Source organism: Mixophyes fleayi, chromosome 4 (genome assembly GCF_038048845.1).
Source record: "Mixophyes fleayi isolate aMixFle1 chromosome 4, aMixFle1.hap1, whole genome shotgun sequence".
NCBI classification, from domain to species: domain Eukaryota; kingdom Metazoa; phylum Chordata; class Amphibia; order Anura; family Limnodynastidae; genus Mixophyes; species Mixophyes fleayi.
The window spans coordinates 70672832-70691158 of record NC_134405.1 but is presented as its reverse complement, the minus strand read 5'-3'; the positions used below and the strand labels follow the sequence as shown (position 1 = coordinate 70691158).

At 38.5% G+C, this 18327-nt stretch overlaps 1 protein-coding gene across 10 annotated transcripts in view; it reads left to right on the top strand.

The window, feature by feature from the left end:
* AAK1 (AP2 associated kinase 1) overlaps positions 1-18327 on the top strand; it is a 75692-nt gene that overhangs the window by 50643 nt on the left and 6722 nt on the right. For 3 of the 10 annotated variants that reach the window (XM_075207405.1, XM_075207404.1, XM_075207406.1), the window contains 2 exons: positions 2010-2111; positions 3634-3735. The exons of 1 other annotated variant lie outside the window; for it this stretch is intronic. In XM_075207405.1, the coding sequence (XP_075063506.1) occupies positions 2010-2111; positions 3634-3735 (204 nt within the window). Of the gene's footprint in view, positions 1-2009; positions 2112-3633; positions 3736-5347; positions 5471-11603; positions 11709-14180; positions 16976-18327 lie in introns of those variants that run through there. 6 more of the 10 variants (XM_075207410.1, XM_075207409.1, XM_075207411.1 and 3 more) reach the window with 6 other exon arrangements.

The following is an 18327-nucleotide window of genomic DNA, read 5'->3' as shown; positions in this document are numbered from 1 at the left end:
CTTACCGTCACTGTGAGGAGCCCTGCTAAATAATTTCCTTAGAACAGGGGCAGTGTGGGGAAAGAATCATATTTTTTTTTTTTTTCAAGGATTTTAGGCATAGTGTTCCGGATTACGGAAAAATCCCAAATCCAGAAAATCTTAAATTCCTGGGTTTGTGCTTTTTTTTGTTTTTTTGTTTTTGTTTTTTTTTTAGGTGGCATCCTAGTTATGTCAGACAGGTTTATATTGTAGTCTAGTACATTATTATATTTGTGTGTGTGTACATTGCGGGTAATGTCACTAAACCAGCTTTAGATTCCTTACACTAGCCATTGGCTGGCCCTTAGGATGGTGACTGGCTGTTATTTTGCGCCGTGAATTCCTAGCATTTTGGATTATGGATCCCATAGCTGTACTGTCTAGCATGAGAGCATGTCACATTACAGGATGATTTGTAATGCATTTAAAGGAATCCTAGCCTATAATATATATATATACAGCGCTGGGAGGAGCTTCACTAAAGTGTATATCAATTGGTATATTCTCAATCAATGAATGAAACAGATACATCCAAGGCTAAAAGTAAAAAATATACAATTTAATAACAAAAAAAATAAAAAAATAAATAAAACACCAAATCACATAGATACTACTATGAATCGTGCAATGTACGAGAGATGGAAAACAACATTCTAAATAGAAAATGGATAATACTGCAGTATTACTTGACAATGGTGTGTAGAGCTTAGATGTCCAATCCAGTATATGTCCCAAATGGAGTTAAACTACTGACTGAGCAGTGAGACGTGTAACAGCTGATAGAGAACGGAGGTTATTGCTCAGAAATCTTACATGCATTTAAAGGAATTCTATTTATAATGTTGTTTTCCATCTCTGGTACATTGCACGATTCATAGTAGTACCTATGTGATTTGGGATTCGTTTGATTATTTTTTTGTTATTAAATTGTATATTTTTTACTTTTAACTTTGGATGTATCTGTTTCATTCATTGATTGAGAATATACCAATTGATATACACTTAAGTGAAGCTCCTCCCAGCGCTGTATATCCTTATGTTTATTATTTATTCCCTGGGGATGTGAGCACCATCCTCTTACAGCTGCAGGCGGTTGCTCACTTTCAACGTGTGAAGGCAATTGTAGCGCCAGGTTTTCTTTTAGTTTTTGGTTTATTATATATATATATTTATTTATTTATTTATCCTGGAGTGTTTACGAAGTGAGTTGCCAGTAAAACTTCTGCTTGGGTTTAATTGGCCTACGTAGCTTGAAGGTTTAATTAAGAAGAGGTTGTTCAAAGAGAACAACCACATTAGACATTACTTGTGTACTGCTGGGAAGAGCATTTATGTAATCAATTTATTCAGACGGAAATCAATGTGATGAGTTTTCATTACATTTTTGGGCATTGCTTTCACATCACCATGAAGTCAGCGCAAACAGATCTTACAATAAGAGCCATTTATACTGTACTGTTATTAACCTAGACCAACGTGACAGATATTGGTTATTATTAGTTTGACTAATGTCTTCTAAATTTGGATATCTGGTTGCTTTTTACATTTCGGAGATGAACAATGCCACTGCAGCTCTGTTAAAAAGTAATATTATTAACTCCCCACTTCATTACATATTCATTACATGTCAGAAAGCTGAGAATACAGTCATTTGAGCATCATTACACCTACCTCAACCAGTTCACCCAGTGGTTCTCTGCAAACGGCTGTACCAAGCTATTAGTCAGTAGGGGAATACTATTCCCTGTGACGAGCCGCCGGACATCATAGGGCAAGGAATGTAATACTGTGTAGGGAGTTCCAATTCCCTGGGTGTATGGTTCTACTGCCCCTAAGTGAGCCAGACTCTTCACCTGCCATCCACAGCAGTGTTCCTGCCTGTCACATGCATGCTGTCTCCTTGCCCCTCATGAAATGTTCTTTTTTTCTTTTCTTTTTTTTTTTATCTTCCCACCTTCCTGTTATCTTTTTCCTCCTGCTTGACCCAGAGAAATTGATTGAGGGTCTCAAATCGCCGGAACCCCAGCTTCTGCTTCCTCACCTTGTACAGCTGGTAGACCCCTTTGGGAGCACCTCCACAACTGTGAATGGTAAACACTGAGAGATGGGACTGAATGCTATACGCTGTATGAATGACCGTACAGTTTACCCATTGACTACATACAACAGAGACAACCTTTTTGTGGCCTGCAACAATTTCCATAAGAGTTCATCCTATTCAGTGATGTCATAGTCTCCCCTCTCATGAATGTTGTCTCCACCTACAAAATGGCTGCCTCTACTTTGTGTAAGCAACCGGTAGACTTGCTTAGTTTGATAATCAGAGACTAAAGACACTGGAAACTATAATTGGAGAGCAGTGACATCATCAATATTTTGTTGTAACAGTTCATATATTACAAGGAATAACCTACCCCTAACTACATGCTCACATAATACATTGACTACATGCATAATGCTGTACGAGTTGCATCCAATGTTCTTTTAATTAAGGGATTTTATGTAGATACTTATAAAAGAAAAAAAGAAGTTGATCTTTGAAGAGAAGGATCATTTCTGCCAAATAATTTCAGTCATGAACATGTTCGTTATTTGGAATATAATTCTAAAATATTTTGTAGACATTACCAAACTAATTGATCCTGTAATAAACTATAATCCACCAGCTGTAAGGATTAATTTCAGGTGTACAGTGCGTTGTACACGTGTTATTAACTGAACCCTCATATAGATGTTTAATATTTACAGTAAAGCTCATTCACTACAGCAAATAAGTAGCAGACCGGTTCATTGGTCCAGACCTAAACCTTGAGTTTATATATCACTCAATTTAGTGTGTGTGGTTTTTTTGTTGTTGTTTTGTTTTGCTATGTTTTTTTTCTTCTTCCATAGACCGTTTTAGTTTAGTTTAGAAATAGACGTATGCAGAAAAGTTGTTCTTCCCACAAAATATTTTTATATTCTATTTTCCCAACCCATCTGTTAACAAAATGTAATTAGAATAATAGCATGTTTAATTTACTTTAACTGTTATATATATATATATATATATATATATATATATATATATATATATATACATATACATATACATATATATAATGTGTGTGTGTGGCAGGTCACAGCTTAGTATAGATGGATTCAATTCTTGGATTACAATGATCTGTGGACACGATTTTAGTATTCTAATATATAAGTATTGAGAACAGTATAGTATTGCTACTTATTAAATTCACTTTGAGGTATATTATACAGTAGACGATCTGTGGCTTTCTAGCTGTTGTGCAGGTACAAGTCTCAGCTGCTGGGTATTGTTCCATGTCAGCTGAAGAGCCACAGTTAGCCTAAGATGTACAGCCATGAAGCTGGAGTTTCTAATTCACAGCTGCTGACCTGGTATATGGTGCAAACCTTGTTAGGTGATAATGTAAGGTGTTAACTGCTGATTGCACCTAGTGTTAATATCATGGCTATTGACACTGGTCCTCTACTGCTTTTGGACTTTTCTTATGTCTTTCATTTCTGTTTTCCTCCATTCTGTCCTGTCTACTGCTCCCATGTCCTCCTGTGCTCCTTGGTGGCCTTCGCTTCCATCTATCTTCACCACACAAGGGAAAGCAGAGCCTGTGGTGGAGAGCCTCATCCCTGGGCTGGAGCCTCCTGCGCCCCAGCGTCTAGTGTCACAGGCAGACTCCATTGCGTCAAATCGCACAGGTTGGTGGTGGGCATTTTTGTACAAAAATCTGTATTCTCAACAACTGGGATATTGTTTAATGTTTTTAAATATGAATTGTCTGGTGTACTCACTACAGTGTACAGGATAGTGTCCATTGGAGGTGGACCTGTAAAGAGGTCACTTGGTTGATGTTAGCCATCATCAAAGTGTACCTTTACAGCCCATAAACGGAGACCGTGGAGAAGATCCATCTTTGTTGGTGGATATGCCAGCCAACTACTTACTCATTGGTAACGACTGCCAGAGGAGGGGATAATCTCTGAGTCTATTTCTAGTAGATAAGGGGCAACCGGGGTCAGCAAGAGCACCCTGATTTATTAGATGGCCAAGTGGTTAATCCTCTCTCGGCACCTGAATTCAAAGTGCCTTTTGACCAAGGTCTGAGAACGTTTCTAGTATCATTGATCATGTACTGCATGTTGAGATGACCTCAGTTTTGTAGTGGGAGAAGGAAAGGCAACATGTACCCGGGCTGGTCATTGCACAATACACAGCAGCACAGGGGATTTCAGAATATGATTGTGTTGATCTTGTGGGAGCCAGTGAACTGTCCACATGTGTTATTATGTAGATGAGGGCAGTGTCCTAAGAGGAGGGGGGAATGGAAGCAAGTTCGGAAGCCACAGACTAAGGGGTATATTTACTAAACTGCAGGTTTGAAAAAAGTGGAGATGTTGCCTATAGCAACCAATCAGATTCTAGCTGTCATTTTGTATAATGTACTAAGCAAATGACAGCTAGAATCTGATTGGTTGCTATAGGCAACATCTCCACTTTTTCCGCAGTCTAGTAAATCTAGCCCTAAGTGTCAGGTAGAGGATGGGACAGGGTTTCCCTTCGGTACAGTGCAGTGATGTGATTATCCTGTCACACTGGTGCCGGAATATTGTGGTTTTCATTTGGCTTTTTAACAACTTGAACAAAGCATCTGTCAGACACAAGAAAAATCGTGTTTTACTGAACTCAAATAATCCTACAAATATTAGTTTCCAAACATAAGTCATTTCAGTGTCTCATTTAAAGGAAATGTAACACTAATATTTTATTTCTGTATCTTATTGAATTTCTAAGTGAATATTGTGCTGCTCTGGCAATTTTCCTGTAACTGTGGTGTTGTGATATTTGAATTACATCGACTTGCATTTTCCAAAATGTTACCCATACTATGTCTATAGAAGGTGACCGTTTTATACCAAGAGTTATTTAGACAGATTGGGCTTCAGTGTAATACAGTAGACTTGTAGTGTACGACTACCACTGCTAGAAGTGTCAGCAGGACCTCTCACTAGCTTGGCTACACGTTTGCATTAGCAGTTATTTGCCTGCTCTTGGAGTGCTACTATAATTGCATATCTGCGGGATGGTCTACGGATTATTTATCTGGCCTGGAAAATGGGAACAGTCCTGCTGAATTTTCTGTCAATTGTTGTTTACAACGGGCAACAGGGGAATTGCTGACCTTGGAATCTCCATAGTCCTTTATTGCGGCACACCTCAGGTGGAGCCCTATAGAGGTGTGAATACAAGACTGATGCATGCTCCATACTAACACTTTGCCGTCTTTTTAATGCTGCACACTGGGATCTTCAGACTCCCTTACCGGGGAGGATTCTCTCCTTGACTACTCTATTCTGTCTAACCCCGCGGCTGACCTCCTTGACGAGTTTGCACCCGTAACTCTCTCTGCTCCAACATCTTCAGGTAAAGCAAAAGGTAGCTGCACCTCTCTGATGTCACACTGTATTTGTTTCATTTCACCTCCAACCATTCATCTGTCGGTCCTGGGTGTGTCCGTAAAGCTTGGTTTGACCTGTTTAGTGATCCATGAGTTTATAAATGCTAAATCAGTGATGGTTACCATTTACATTAAATAGTTCTGAAAAGACCAACACAGGATCAGTGCTCATATTGTATGCTGAACCAATACTCATGTGAGTTCTGTTCCCTAAAACATGTGAACATTGGTCTTGTATTAGCCATGAAGTATCGAATACTTGAAAAAAATATAGTGAATCCAGATATTTCGATAAAGAAATCATCCAAATAATGGGCCCTTAAGAAAATTTAGTTCTAATGAATATTTAATTTAATCTGCAAGCAGCAGCTTAAATCTATATTAATAAAAGGAAATGTCTATAAATTAAGTCTAATAGTATCTCATAGATAGCACTGTACATATTAACATAATTCAGTCCCAAAAATGTTGTTAAAATAAAAACTGCCATAATATTAAATCACAATGTAAAAAGTAGAATAAATGATTTAAAAAAAAAGCATGAATTCATTAAGAGTAGTGATACATTAGTCATTTAAACTTGCAGCTGCTCACTAAATCTCACTGTCCACAAATGTGTTTAAACCATCCATATACCAGTCGATATGAAATGTTCTTAAAAGTCATTTGATCGATCTCCTTTCCCATGTGATTAAAATCAATGACAAAAGGCAGTCACAATTAAGTAGCTATCGCTCGAAAAAGATGTTTCAATAAGCGCAGAAATCCTCCCGTTATGTGATCGCTGCCCACTTCGCTTCCTATAGGAATGATGATATTGACTATACTTTATAAAGACTCTTCTTCCTCTTCATTGGTTGGTCAGCTGTCAGTCAAACTAACCATTCCCTCTAGTGATCAGCATTGTTATACACGCCTTTCCTCTTATTAGTTTAAAGAAATCTATTCTTAGAAACGCTTTACGAACACACAGTTCACAAAACTAAAAGGGACTATATCTGCTGCTGAATATTTATAACTAAACATAATATATAAAATATTAAACAATCATGACTCCATGATTTATTTGCATAAATCTATATTAAGTTTAGAATGGGAGGAAGGTCTCCTGTAAATGTTAATGTGAGAGATTTGGGTGGCCTTATACATTATTACATTTCTTGCAGTGGGGTGGTAAGAACTTCAGAGCCCAAAAGTCAGAGCTCATCTGTTGTCTGTCTATTTGTACTGAGGTGGTAGTTTTACATCACTCCTAAAAGTAACTCTCAGTTGTATGGAAAAGTAATTCCCAATAACATTCAGTGATCACATTGGCGATATTTCCGCACTTATTCAATCATCTTTTTCAGTCAATAGCTGTTTATTAAACTCAGTCGTCAGAGAACGTAATTTTGGTTCTGAAATATATATTTTTTTTTATTTTTATTTTCTAGAGGTAGTTGGATACTTACATGTAGGGATGTAAGCCAGTTATTGTCTTTTTTTTATTTATTTTTTATTTTTAGGAAACTATTTAGGTATGGTATATGTTTTTGGCAGAAATGACTTATTGATCTGATTAGCTATGTCACGCCTCAGTAACACCACGGAAGCAATATGTTTGCATCATCATAAATAATGGTTTAGCTGACAATATGACTGTCTGCAATGTATGTAGACAACAGGTGATTGCTAATGCTGTGAATCGGTAAAGGGTAAGTTTTATGGCCGTTCACCTGTAACAAATAGGGCATACAAACTGCTGGTGCTTCATGATATATACCTGCCAGGATGATTGGATGAAAGAAAGGAAGAATATAACATTGTGATGGTGTGGTATATACCAAACATGGATACTTTTGGGTCATTGTCCACCATTCACATTAGTTAGCTGAAATAAAATCTGAACATATTTAAATATTCAACCATGAAGTGTGAACTTCACAGAGGAGCTCTGTATAAAAGGCAAAACATGCCAGTTTTTCAGAATTTATTTCTGTAAATAACCTTTTGTACCTGTCTACATCTCCCATTATAAACACTGACTATTTCCATTTACATAGAACTGTGCTCCCGGTTTACACAGCAGAGAGAGTGAGTTATGGCTTCTCTCAGCCAACACAGGCTTCCATGTAAACCTGATATATCAATGTGCATTACCCATTTATCGCTTTAACAAATAGATCACCGTTACATGGAGCGAGTTTTTAATGGACTAGGAATATTGAGCGGTGTGTGATCGAGTTTAGTTTTTATTTTTCTTCCTTTGGGTGTTTGTGTGGAAGTGGGCAGAGCTAGATAATAAAGTGTAGTCAATTGGTGCATAAGAATTCTGTAATTAACATCTAGGGGGTAAATGTATTAGTTGACAAATTTTTTTCTACTTGTCTCTATTCGGCGAGTTTGCAGTGAAAATTTAAAGTGCCAATGGATTTTAAAGGCATTGTTTTGCCTTTAAAGCCATTGCCGCTTTAAATTTTCACTGCAAACTCGCTGAATAGTGGCGAGTTTAAATAAATTGTTCGTTAATACATTTACCCCTAGATGTTTAATAGAGCAGTATGCTCTACATGAAACTTAGTTCATACATCCGACTTGTGGGCGTTTTTACTACGAATAGTAGAACATATGTGAAAGTCAACATCAGTCCTCTACTAGCCTTTAGGCTAGGTACACACTAAAGAATTTTCTGACCAACGTGTTACCCTTTCCCTTCGACCGAAGGTCCGATCGCTCAGACGATTAATGTGTACACACTAGTTACGCTTTAGACAATTAATGAAACACTGACTGTCCGGACAGCGACTTATCACCGCCATATTGTCGTGAGCAAAGATTAGAAATTTGTACACACTGAAGCGACTATGTAACGATGTCCCCAAGAAATTTTAATAAGCGGCAGAGCATGTTCAGTAGCAACCACCCCAAACCTCATAAAAAAGCAAAGGCAACACGTTTTCTTCATACATTCGCTAGCGCGTGTACATTGTACATTAGTTCTCAACTGCAATAAATGTGTTGGATGTACAATGTGTGAAATACATATTCTATGTATTTTACAAATATATGCTTTAACAAGTAAATAAAGGTTCGAATATAAAACATCCTAAATGTACATGTAAAGGGTTTTACAGAACACAGATGCAAGATGCAGAACAATTTGCACAGGTGTACTAATATGCAACCAGGCATATATAAAATACACATCTATAGGAAACACACAAACGTGTGTTATATACAAAAATGTATTTAATTATGCAGGAGGACAAATGTAATACACATATTTAACCTTTTTATTAATGTGTATCGAGTGTAAAATCAAGTGACACATAACTATAATTAAAAAGGCAGACATAATCCACATATAAATAAACCTTTGTTTGTTATAAGACTACACTGACAAAGGTTTGTAATTATGACACGGTGGCTCAGTGGTTAGTACTTCTGCCTCACGGCACTGTGGTCATGAGTTCAATTCCCAACCATGGCTTTATCTGTGTGGAGTTTGTATGTTTTCCCCCTGTTTGCGTGGGTTTCCTCCCACACTCCAAAAACATACATGTGGACACCACACCACATGGGACTGGTACAGGCATCAGAAATTAACATACACACGCCCCTAAAGGAGTCGCAGCTTGAGGATTTATCGAAACTTGGTCGTGGATCGATCGGAAAATTATACACACTACATGATCGTTAGGTGGATTGGTTGTAAAAATCTTGAACAGTACGACCAACCAAATGAGCCGACAATCGGCACTTTGGCACGACTACAGACCATCGTGTCACTATAAACACCAACCTGACTTATGACCAAACGGTCGTATGTCGGCTGATTTGCCTAATTATTGGACGAAAACGCTTCAGTGTTTACCTAGCCTTAGGAAAGGGAACATATTACATCAGGATTGATTAGAAGTCCCATGCCCTGACTGCGGCTGTCTGTGACAACTGTCAGGTACAGCGATGGGGCCAGTAGCTGTTTATTTCTGACCTATGTCCACAATCTTTACATACAGCTTTCAAAACTGAATGCTGTTTGTATATTGCACTAACTCTAGAGTGCTATCACATTGTCACAGGAAATCTCATTGATGTCACCATGTGAGGCCTGTAGGGATTTCCTCCCGGTTGGCAAGCCTGGAGACTTTGTTTGGAATGCTGAATTGGCCCTCCTGTGCAAGGCATTATTATTAGAGCCATGCTGACATAGATATAATGGTAATTGCTTTTGTAGTAACCAACAGATGCAGATTTGCATTGGATCTAGTCGTAATAATTTCCCGTTATTGCCCACCACACTTCCGTAACACCCTGTGTGCGGCCTACCCAAACTTACCCCACCCTCAGTATACTTGGCTATCCCTGTACTGTCTGTGCTCCCCTTATACACATCATACTACTGTGTGTCTCCCCCCCCCCCCCCCCACTCGTTCTTATCTCTGTTGTCTATTTTGTGAATATTGCTTGTCAATCTCTAAAAATTAGTCCTTTGTCAATGTTTCCTGTGTCTCATCACTGTATTACTTATGTTCTTCTCTGTCCCTGACACAGTTTTACTGTTAATGTTCCTTATATATCTGACTGATCATGCGAAATAAAATAATAAGTAATAAAATAGTCATTCCCAGCTAAACTGATATAAAGCAAAGTCATGAAAGTGATCCTGGTCATAGAGAGGAAAACCAACTCCTGTCTTGAAGGGGCTAAGGCAGTGATGGCTAACCTGTGACACTCCAGGTGCTGTGAAACTACAAGCCCCAGCATGCTTTACCAGTAGATAGCTAGCTGTTAGCTGGCAGAGCATGCTGGGACTTGTAGTTTCACAACACCTGGAGTGTCACAGGTTAGCCATCACTGGCCTAAGGTTACTTTTATATTGGTGTATGTGTACGCCAGTTTTCTTGGTGCTACTTTAATTACTAATTTTTCTAGTTAAAGAAAATAAAGGGTAAATGATAGTGTGAGGTGTGCCATATTACACAGTCTATATCCTTAAATGTTTACTTTAAAATACAGTCCGTCCCCCACATTTAAAATACTCTCAAAACACGCACACACCCCACATTTTACACTGCCGTATTTTGTATTGTCATATTGTTGTTTAGTTGTTTTTCTTTGTGTATTACTGGAAGAATTCAGTACGGTACTTCTTGTAAGCATTTCAATATACCGTATACCAGGCTACTCTCTGTCTTTGTAGGTTAGACTTTTTCCAATAACTTTACTGGCTATACAATTTTATATTAAATACATAAACTATATTCATATGATTATATTACTTTATAGTATTTAAATTTATCTCTTTCTTTTCTTTTTTTTTTTTTTTAAGTGAGCTTACATTTTCTATTTTTGTATTAGCGACCATAAAGTTATTATGTGGTTATATGCAATTCTGTGTCACTTTTTATATATGTATTTGATTTATACATATGTGGTTTAGAATTTTTTTATTTTTTGTTCTTTGTTTTTTTCTATAAAATTAGTTTTAGTTTTATAGCACCCACAGATATTTGTGACAATTAGCTACAGGGATGTAGATAGTGCTCTCCTTGTCCCACAGCAAATCAGACCAATCATCTGACAACAGAAGATCAACTAGCAAATACCTTATTAGTGTTGTTGTCTAATAACTTTCTGAGGAACTGGTAGATTATCTTGTCATTTAGACTTAATGGTAAATCTTCCACTGGGCATTTGTTGCAGCCATACAGACAGTCATTGGTTTATATTCTTTGTATGAGACCTAAAAGAGGAGTTATTGTATAAGTATTGTTTAGTAAGGACCACTGAGGAATATGTGTGTATGTATTTTTGTAATGAGCTGTCGCCATCACAAAGTCATCTGCAGATAGACACATTAACATTGTCAGGAGGCCTTGTCGCATTTTTCAAATTGTTGTGTTAGTATATAAATTATTAAAACACCTGAGCTAATCAGACAGTAGCTGGTTATGGGAGGTTCCACTCCTCCGCTCGCCCCCTCCTAGTCATTCCCCAATGTTTATTTTGCATACAACCTGAGTGTTCCCCGACATCTCTCCCTTGCTTGGCTCGTGTGTGAAAATGCTAACAGCCTTCTCTCTTCGCTGTCTGAGCTTCCCGCTTCTCTTTCTCCTCCGCACGCTGCAGACGATACTAACCTCCTAACGGGCTTTGATATCCCGGATGATACAGAAAAAAGGGCGGATGATGAATTTGATCCTATTCCGGTACTGGTATCCAAAAATTCCCAAGGTAAGACAGTGAAGGGACATAATCAGTGGGGTCAATGAAGATCTTAATGGTCTAGCTCGCTTCAAATCAAGTACCGCAGATGGCTTTCCCCCTGGCATTTAAGGGGTTAAATGCCGCCTTAACATCTGAAATCAATTGTACGGCTTTGTGTGTCAAATCGGCTATCTTTTCTCCACACAGATTGTTTTGAGCTTTTTAATAGCAAAAATGCAAGTTGATTTCTATAAAACGGCTACTGGTAACATCCACAAGTATAAAACACAAAAAGCATAGTTTACACACATTGGAGGAAGCCATTTTGAGGGCTGATATTCATAATAATACAGTCTATTGACTGAGAACCATACTGAGGCACAGAGTAGCTCATTGATGTTACTGGCCTCTAGTGAAGTAATATGCTGCCGTGATTTACATGTATATCCTACAAAATGTGTATCTCCACTGTGTACAGATGTTGGATACACTTTAAGGTGTAGAAGTCTTTTGATTTGCGGTTGAAACAATTATTCAGTGCATATCAAATTTAGAGAGAGCACTAGTGCAAACACCTAGCTAACGAGATTAAATTTGTGTTCAAACATCTTAAATATTGTTAGAGTTTGGCGTTGATTATCTAGATATTTGTGAATGTTACACAATGGCATTTCATATTTAATCAACTACTCATTTTGGTTTTAATGAAAAAAATATTTTTAGATAATGAAGAGCACTATACAGCCTACAGGCTGTGTGAGGTTTGGCACCCAATTACATTGCCCCCAGATTGTGTAAACTAGACCCAATGTCTGCACATAGTGAAGGCAGCCATGTTGTGGACTGAACCATCACTGACTGCCTCCACTTTGTAGGTGATGTATTCAGTTCAAAACAAAGCAGGAAAAGTCCTGCAACATACACTCAGTGCACACTTTATTACAGGCCTGTGTACCCTGTGGCTCTCCAGTTGTTGTGAAATTACAAGTCCCAGCATGCACTGCCAGCTGTTGCCGGGCTACCTACTGGCAAAAGATGCTAGGGCTTGTTGCTTTACAACACACGAAGAGCCCAGGTTTGTCAGGCCTGCTTTATTTAGGTACACCTGCTCAACAATGCAAATATCTAATCAACCAATCATGTTGCAGCAACTCGGTGCATAATAGCTTGCAGACACGGTCAAGAGGTTCAGTTGCTGTTCAGACCAAACACCAGAATGGGGAAGAAATGGGATCTAAGTGACCATGGAATCATTGTTGGTGCCGGAGTATTTTATAAATGTCTGATCTCCTGGGATTTTAACACACAATCGTCTGTAGAGTTTACAGAGACTGGTGTGCAAAACAAACAACCAGTGAGTGTCAGTTCTGTGGGCAAAAATGCCTGTTTAATGATAGAAGTTAGAGGAGAAAGACCAGACTGGTTCAAGCTAACAAGAAGTTGACAGTAACTGTAGTAGTAGCAGGTGATACAACAGTGGTAAGTAGAAGACCATCTATGAATGCACAGCACGTTGAACCTTGAAGTGGATGGGCTACAGCAGCAGACAACCACAATGGGTTCATCTCAAGTCAACGATGAACGGGAAACTGAGACTACAGTAGTCACAGGCTCACCAAAACTGACCAGTTGAAAACTGGAAAAACGTCTCCTTGTCTGATGAATCTCTGCTGTGACATGCAGATGGTAGGGTTAGAACTCGGCGTAAACAACATGAATTCATGATTCCATCCTGTATTGTGTCATCGGTGCAGGCTGGTGGTGGTGTAAAGGTATGGGCATACATTAGGCCACAGTCTACACATCTTCTAGTGGCTACTTCCAGCAGGATAAACTGCCATATCCCCCAAAGCACACATCCTCTCAAGCTGCTTCCACAAACATGACAATGAGTTCAGTGTTCTCCAATGGCCTCCACAGTCACCAGATCTCTGTCCAATAGAGCACCTTTGGGATATGGTGGAACAGGAGAGTTGCAGCATGAATTTGGAGCCAACAAATCTATAGCAAATGTGTGATGCCAGCATGTCACTATGAACCAGAATGCCATGATGAATTCAAGCTATTCTGGGTGCAAAGGGGGGAGTCCTACCCAGTACTAGTAAGTTGTACCTAATACAGTGGGCACTGAGTGTAGAATTTTCTATAATTAAACACTACCATTCAGTTTAAAAATGTTCATTATGGCCTCATTGCAAAGCCATGGAAATACTAGTTTTAGAAGTGACGTGCCTTAAACTGTATGTACAGGTAAAGGTGTCAAAATTTGTAAAAATAAAAACCGAACATGTATTTTATCATGAATTGATGATGCCTTAATAATCTGTGTGCCAGAATAGACTGCTCTGCATAGCGCTGAACTGAATTGCAATATAATGGCTAACATTTATGTGATGCTGCTCTGTCTGCCCTTTCCTTCCTGCACTCCTGCACCTTCTGCTCTAGCTGTCTCTTGTTTTCGACAACATACTGAACCACTCTCTCTCCCCCACTTTCCAGGTCCTCACGCTAATAACAGCAGTGGGAACTCTGAGTCCAGCCTACCAAACATGACCAGGTCTCTTCTACTGGTGGATCAGCTCATAGACTTGTAAAACTGCACACATGCTAGCAAATATCCCCCTTTTCCCCCAACAGAGGAGTAACCCTACATATTTATATAAATATATAGATAGATAGGTAGATATATGTACATCTTTATTTTTTATTTCAACCTTCTGTGCACATCAGTATAGTGTGGATCTGCTAAGGAGCCTCTGGCTGACTCTTAATACATATCCTTTTATGTCTTGTACAAACTGCTTCTGTCTTATGGGATAGAAAGAACTGCGTTGTGGATGGACTGTGCGGGATAGAAGACCGAGCGACAGGTTGGGAGGCAGAGGAAGTCCCAATGTGCTTAAGCTGTGGAGATATTAAAGCTTCGTGTTTCTTGTACCTTAAAATCCGTCTTAAAGACTCCTTCCTCATCGACTGATCTCAATAGCTTGCTGATGTGTATTTATGTGACAACCTCTTATCAGCATTTCCAGGGTCGTTCGTCAATCGTAGACTTGGGATTTTAGCAAAAAAAAAAAAAATTCCTCGCAGATGTAACGCCTTTTGCTATCCTGAGATATTTGTATAATTGGCTCAAGTGCATAAAGAGAATAGTCTGGTGTACGCCTAATAGTATAGTGTGCTTTGACAGTGCTGACAGCGATGCTAGTGGTCTTGCTGTACTTTATATACTTCTTAGGAAATAGAATATAGGAAGGCTTTCTGCTAAATACTTTTAGCCGTTTCAGTGATGACTCTGCTTGGCAACATCAAGGTTTGGAACTGTGTGACCACTGTCCTGTAGCACATATTAAATCTTTTTAAACAGAGAAAATGAAAGGCGTCTGCAATGTTAACAGACAAATGTCCTCAGTTATGTCCCATGTCCCTTTGCATTATTATCCTGCTCTCTCACGTTGTATGAAGGAAAAAGCAAATGTGTCGTAAGCATTTTATCACTACTAACAACCTGTTCAGGGTATAGTTGCATAACATTAATAGGGTAAAAAAGAAATAATGTCTAGTAAATGATATTTCGTCCTAGGAACGGCCACGCAGAAAATTCAGTGAATATAAAGACAGGTGTTGCAGTTCCACGGCTGTATGGTAATCGTGATGTAGGTCTTGTTAAAACGATGTAAGGCAATGTGAGGTTTTATTCTCAATAATCCGATTATTCGTGTTTACTAAAGCTTGCTATGCAAATTGGATCTCTAACGTGAGCATAGTATACATTGTATATAGTTTACCTAAATAATAGATCACACTTTTTTAATTGTTACGAACAGAATATCTGGAAGTCGTGGCTTCTAAAATATTTGTATGGCGACACATTTAAATATGAATCCTGAAATGTGGTTGCCCTGCATCCTACCAATGTAGCATGAGACTGTAAAACAAATATATTTAGCAGCAAGTCATATCGCTATATATGCATCTATAGAGGTGAGAGGTAAACCTTCATTTCCCAGAGTATTTAACAAAAAAAAAAATACATCGATTTTACACCCATTGTCTGCATTAAAAAAAAGGTGTTTTGTATTTTTTTTTAGCTAATTGGTACATACAGAGACACTTGTCTGTCAACATTGCAAAATTGCTACAAAATACGACATGTAGATTTCGCCATCTGTGATGAGTGTTACTGTTGGCCTCTGCTCCTCCGCTCCGCATGTCTGATGAATCCTGTCTGGACCCGAATTTTCCTTTACAATTTATTTTGTTGAGAAAAAGAAAGTACTTACATATGTATCCGTGAGTGTGAGTGTGTGTGTGTATGCCCTCCGACGTCTGCATAGCCTCTGTATGTGCAGAGGTCTGTGAGAGAGGTTCTGTAGAACACACAAGTGATATTAATATATGTATTTATCAATAAAATGACTATAAAACAGTGAGTTCTGATATCATCGCTTAGAATTGGTTCTGATGTCAGCAGCCCCTACAGGAGATGAGAAGTTGGATTGCTGTAACCTGTATTCTTTTATATGGTCACAGAACTGTGACTTGTGATGTCCATATCACTTACAGCAGGGTGTGAATTATTCCATAGATATTGCACACATTGTGGCCTGTCTCTGTATGTCCGACATGTACTGGATTTTGCTGTATGTAAATAAAACTCTAAGCCTTCTAAGAACCCTTTCACACGTGTATAAACATGTGTTTTTACATTGTAAATGATACGCATTAGCTGTAACAGGTAAACATTCCCACGTCTGACAATGCAAAGTAAGAACGTAGACTTTGAAACTCTCGTCCTTGTAAAAGTAGGATTTCAGCACTTACCCTGCCGAACAATAAAAAATGTCTTTCAATATGCGTATAAACCTATTCACACGCGTATTGATAGCACTGCAATTTAGGCTAAATATGTGTTTCTGAACGTGTGGAAGGGCTCTACGTTTCTGGGGATTCCCTCTGTATAACAAATTTCTACCTGTGTCCAATACACCGATCTTGCGTCATTGTTCTGTAGTGTATGGGGGGAACCTGTTCTCGTCCCGAGAGCATTTCTAATTTATTGTAGGAAAAATCCTTTTAGTGAAGTGGTTGGTAGAATTTTCACTTGTGTATATATAAATATATAAATATATTTTAGTCCATGCTCCTCCTTCTCCAGTTCCTTCCTAAGTTTTTCCATAAAAAGAAGTAGAGATGAAGATAAAACGGCCAATATGGCATTTACAACCTGCACATTTCCTGATTGTATAGTAGAATCCGATCTATTTCTGTGAATTAAAGTATTTTAAACAATGGTTTCTGGGCTCAGATTTCACTTGTTCAACGAGGTTTGATGTTTGTCTGAAGGTTTCACTTGCAAAGGGACTTGTGTAACGCACTGAACGTAAGCGGAATATCCGTGTGAGTGATGGATTCCCGGTAGTACAGCATTTATCACACAGTCTGCCACATACTTTATATATCTACTGTTTGGGGGCTCTCGTGTCCCCTTTATCCTCCGCGCACTGTGTGTGTGTTGCAGCTAGACGGGGGAGGGTGGCTTGGAGAGACACTCCATTTCCCAATGCTTGTTGTATATGGCTATAGGTCTGTCTTTTGCTTGTTAGTTCATCTGTACTGTGTGTGACTAATATATAATTTACATTTTCTGCAGCATACATACTTAAGTACTTTCCAGGCCCAAAACAAAAAAAAGTTAAATAATCAATTCTCATGTAATACTTATATGGGACCAGGTATGTAATGATCCTTGCACTTAATTTAAAGAGACACAATATTGAGAAAATATGTTATGCTGTACAAAATAGGATAGTGTTGCACACTCGGGGCCTGAGTCACTAAGGAAAGTAAGGCCAAAAAAAAGTAATGCCACTTTCATACTGCAGCCCCGGCAATATCCTGGGTTTTTCAAGCCGGGTTTTTGCAGGGGCTCGAAGCGTCCCAGCTCAGAAACACCATTCATACTGCACCTCGGACCCGGGAATTTCCCGGGTTGACCCCATTCATACTGCACAAGTCTGCCCTGGCAATTTGTGGGAGTCATCACCAGAGCAGTTTTCATTGGCTGAAAAATGAAGACTGGATGCTGCTCCAGTGTTTAAATCCTGGCAGAAAAACCTGAACTTTGCTTCCTTTCACACAACTAGTATTTCCCAGACTTTGTACCTCTGTAATGTGGGATATCAGCTACATCAGACACCCAAATAAATACACAGCACTGCACTTTAATCAGGACAAGTAACCTTTAAAGGGAAATATACTCTATCTATTAGCATGATTTATATATATATATATATATATATATATATATATATATATATATATATATATATATATATATATATATATATATATATATAAATAAAAGTACAATAGTGATGGTATGCCTTCTCTATATATCTCCAATCATGTATACCCAATGGTATATTTATGTATGTAATAACCATTAATAAAATTTCTGTAAACTGCCCTTCTTTTCATATACATTCTTTGTATTCTCCTGCTTTAAATCCTCCAGAGACAGGCAGACAGCCAATCATCTTGTTTTCTGTGCAACCCGGGTTGAAAAACCTGGGTTGCACCATTCATAGTGCAGGCATCCCGGGTCCGACCCGGGAATTACCCCTCGATAAATCCCGGGTTGAAG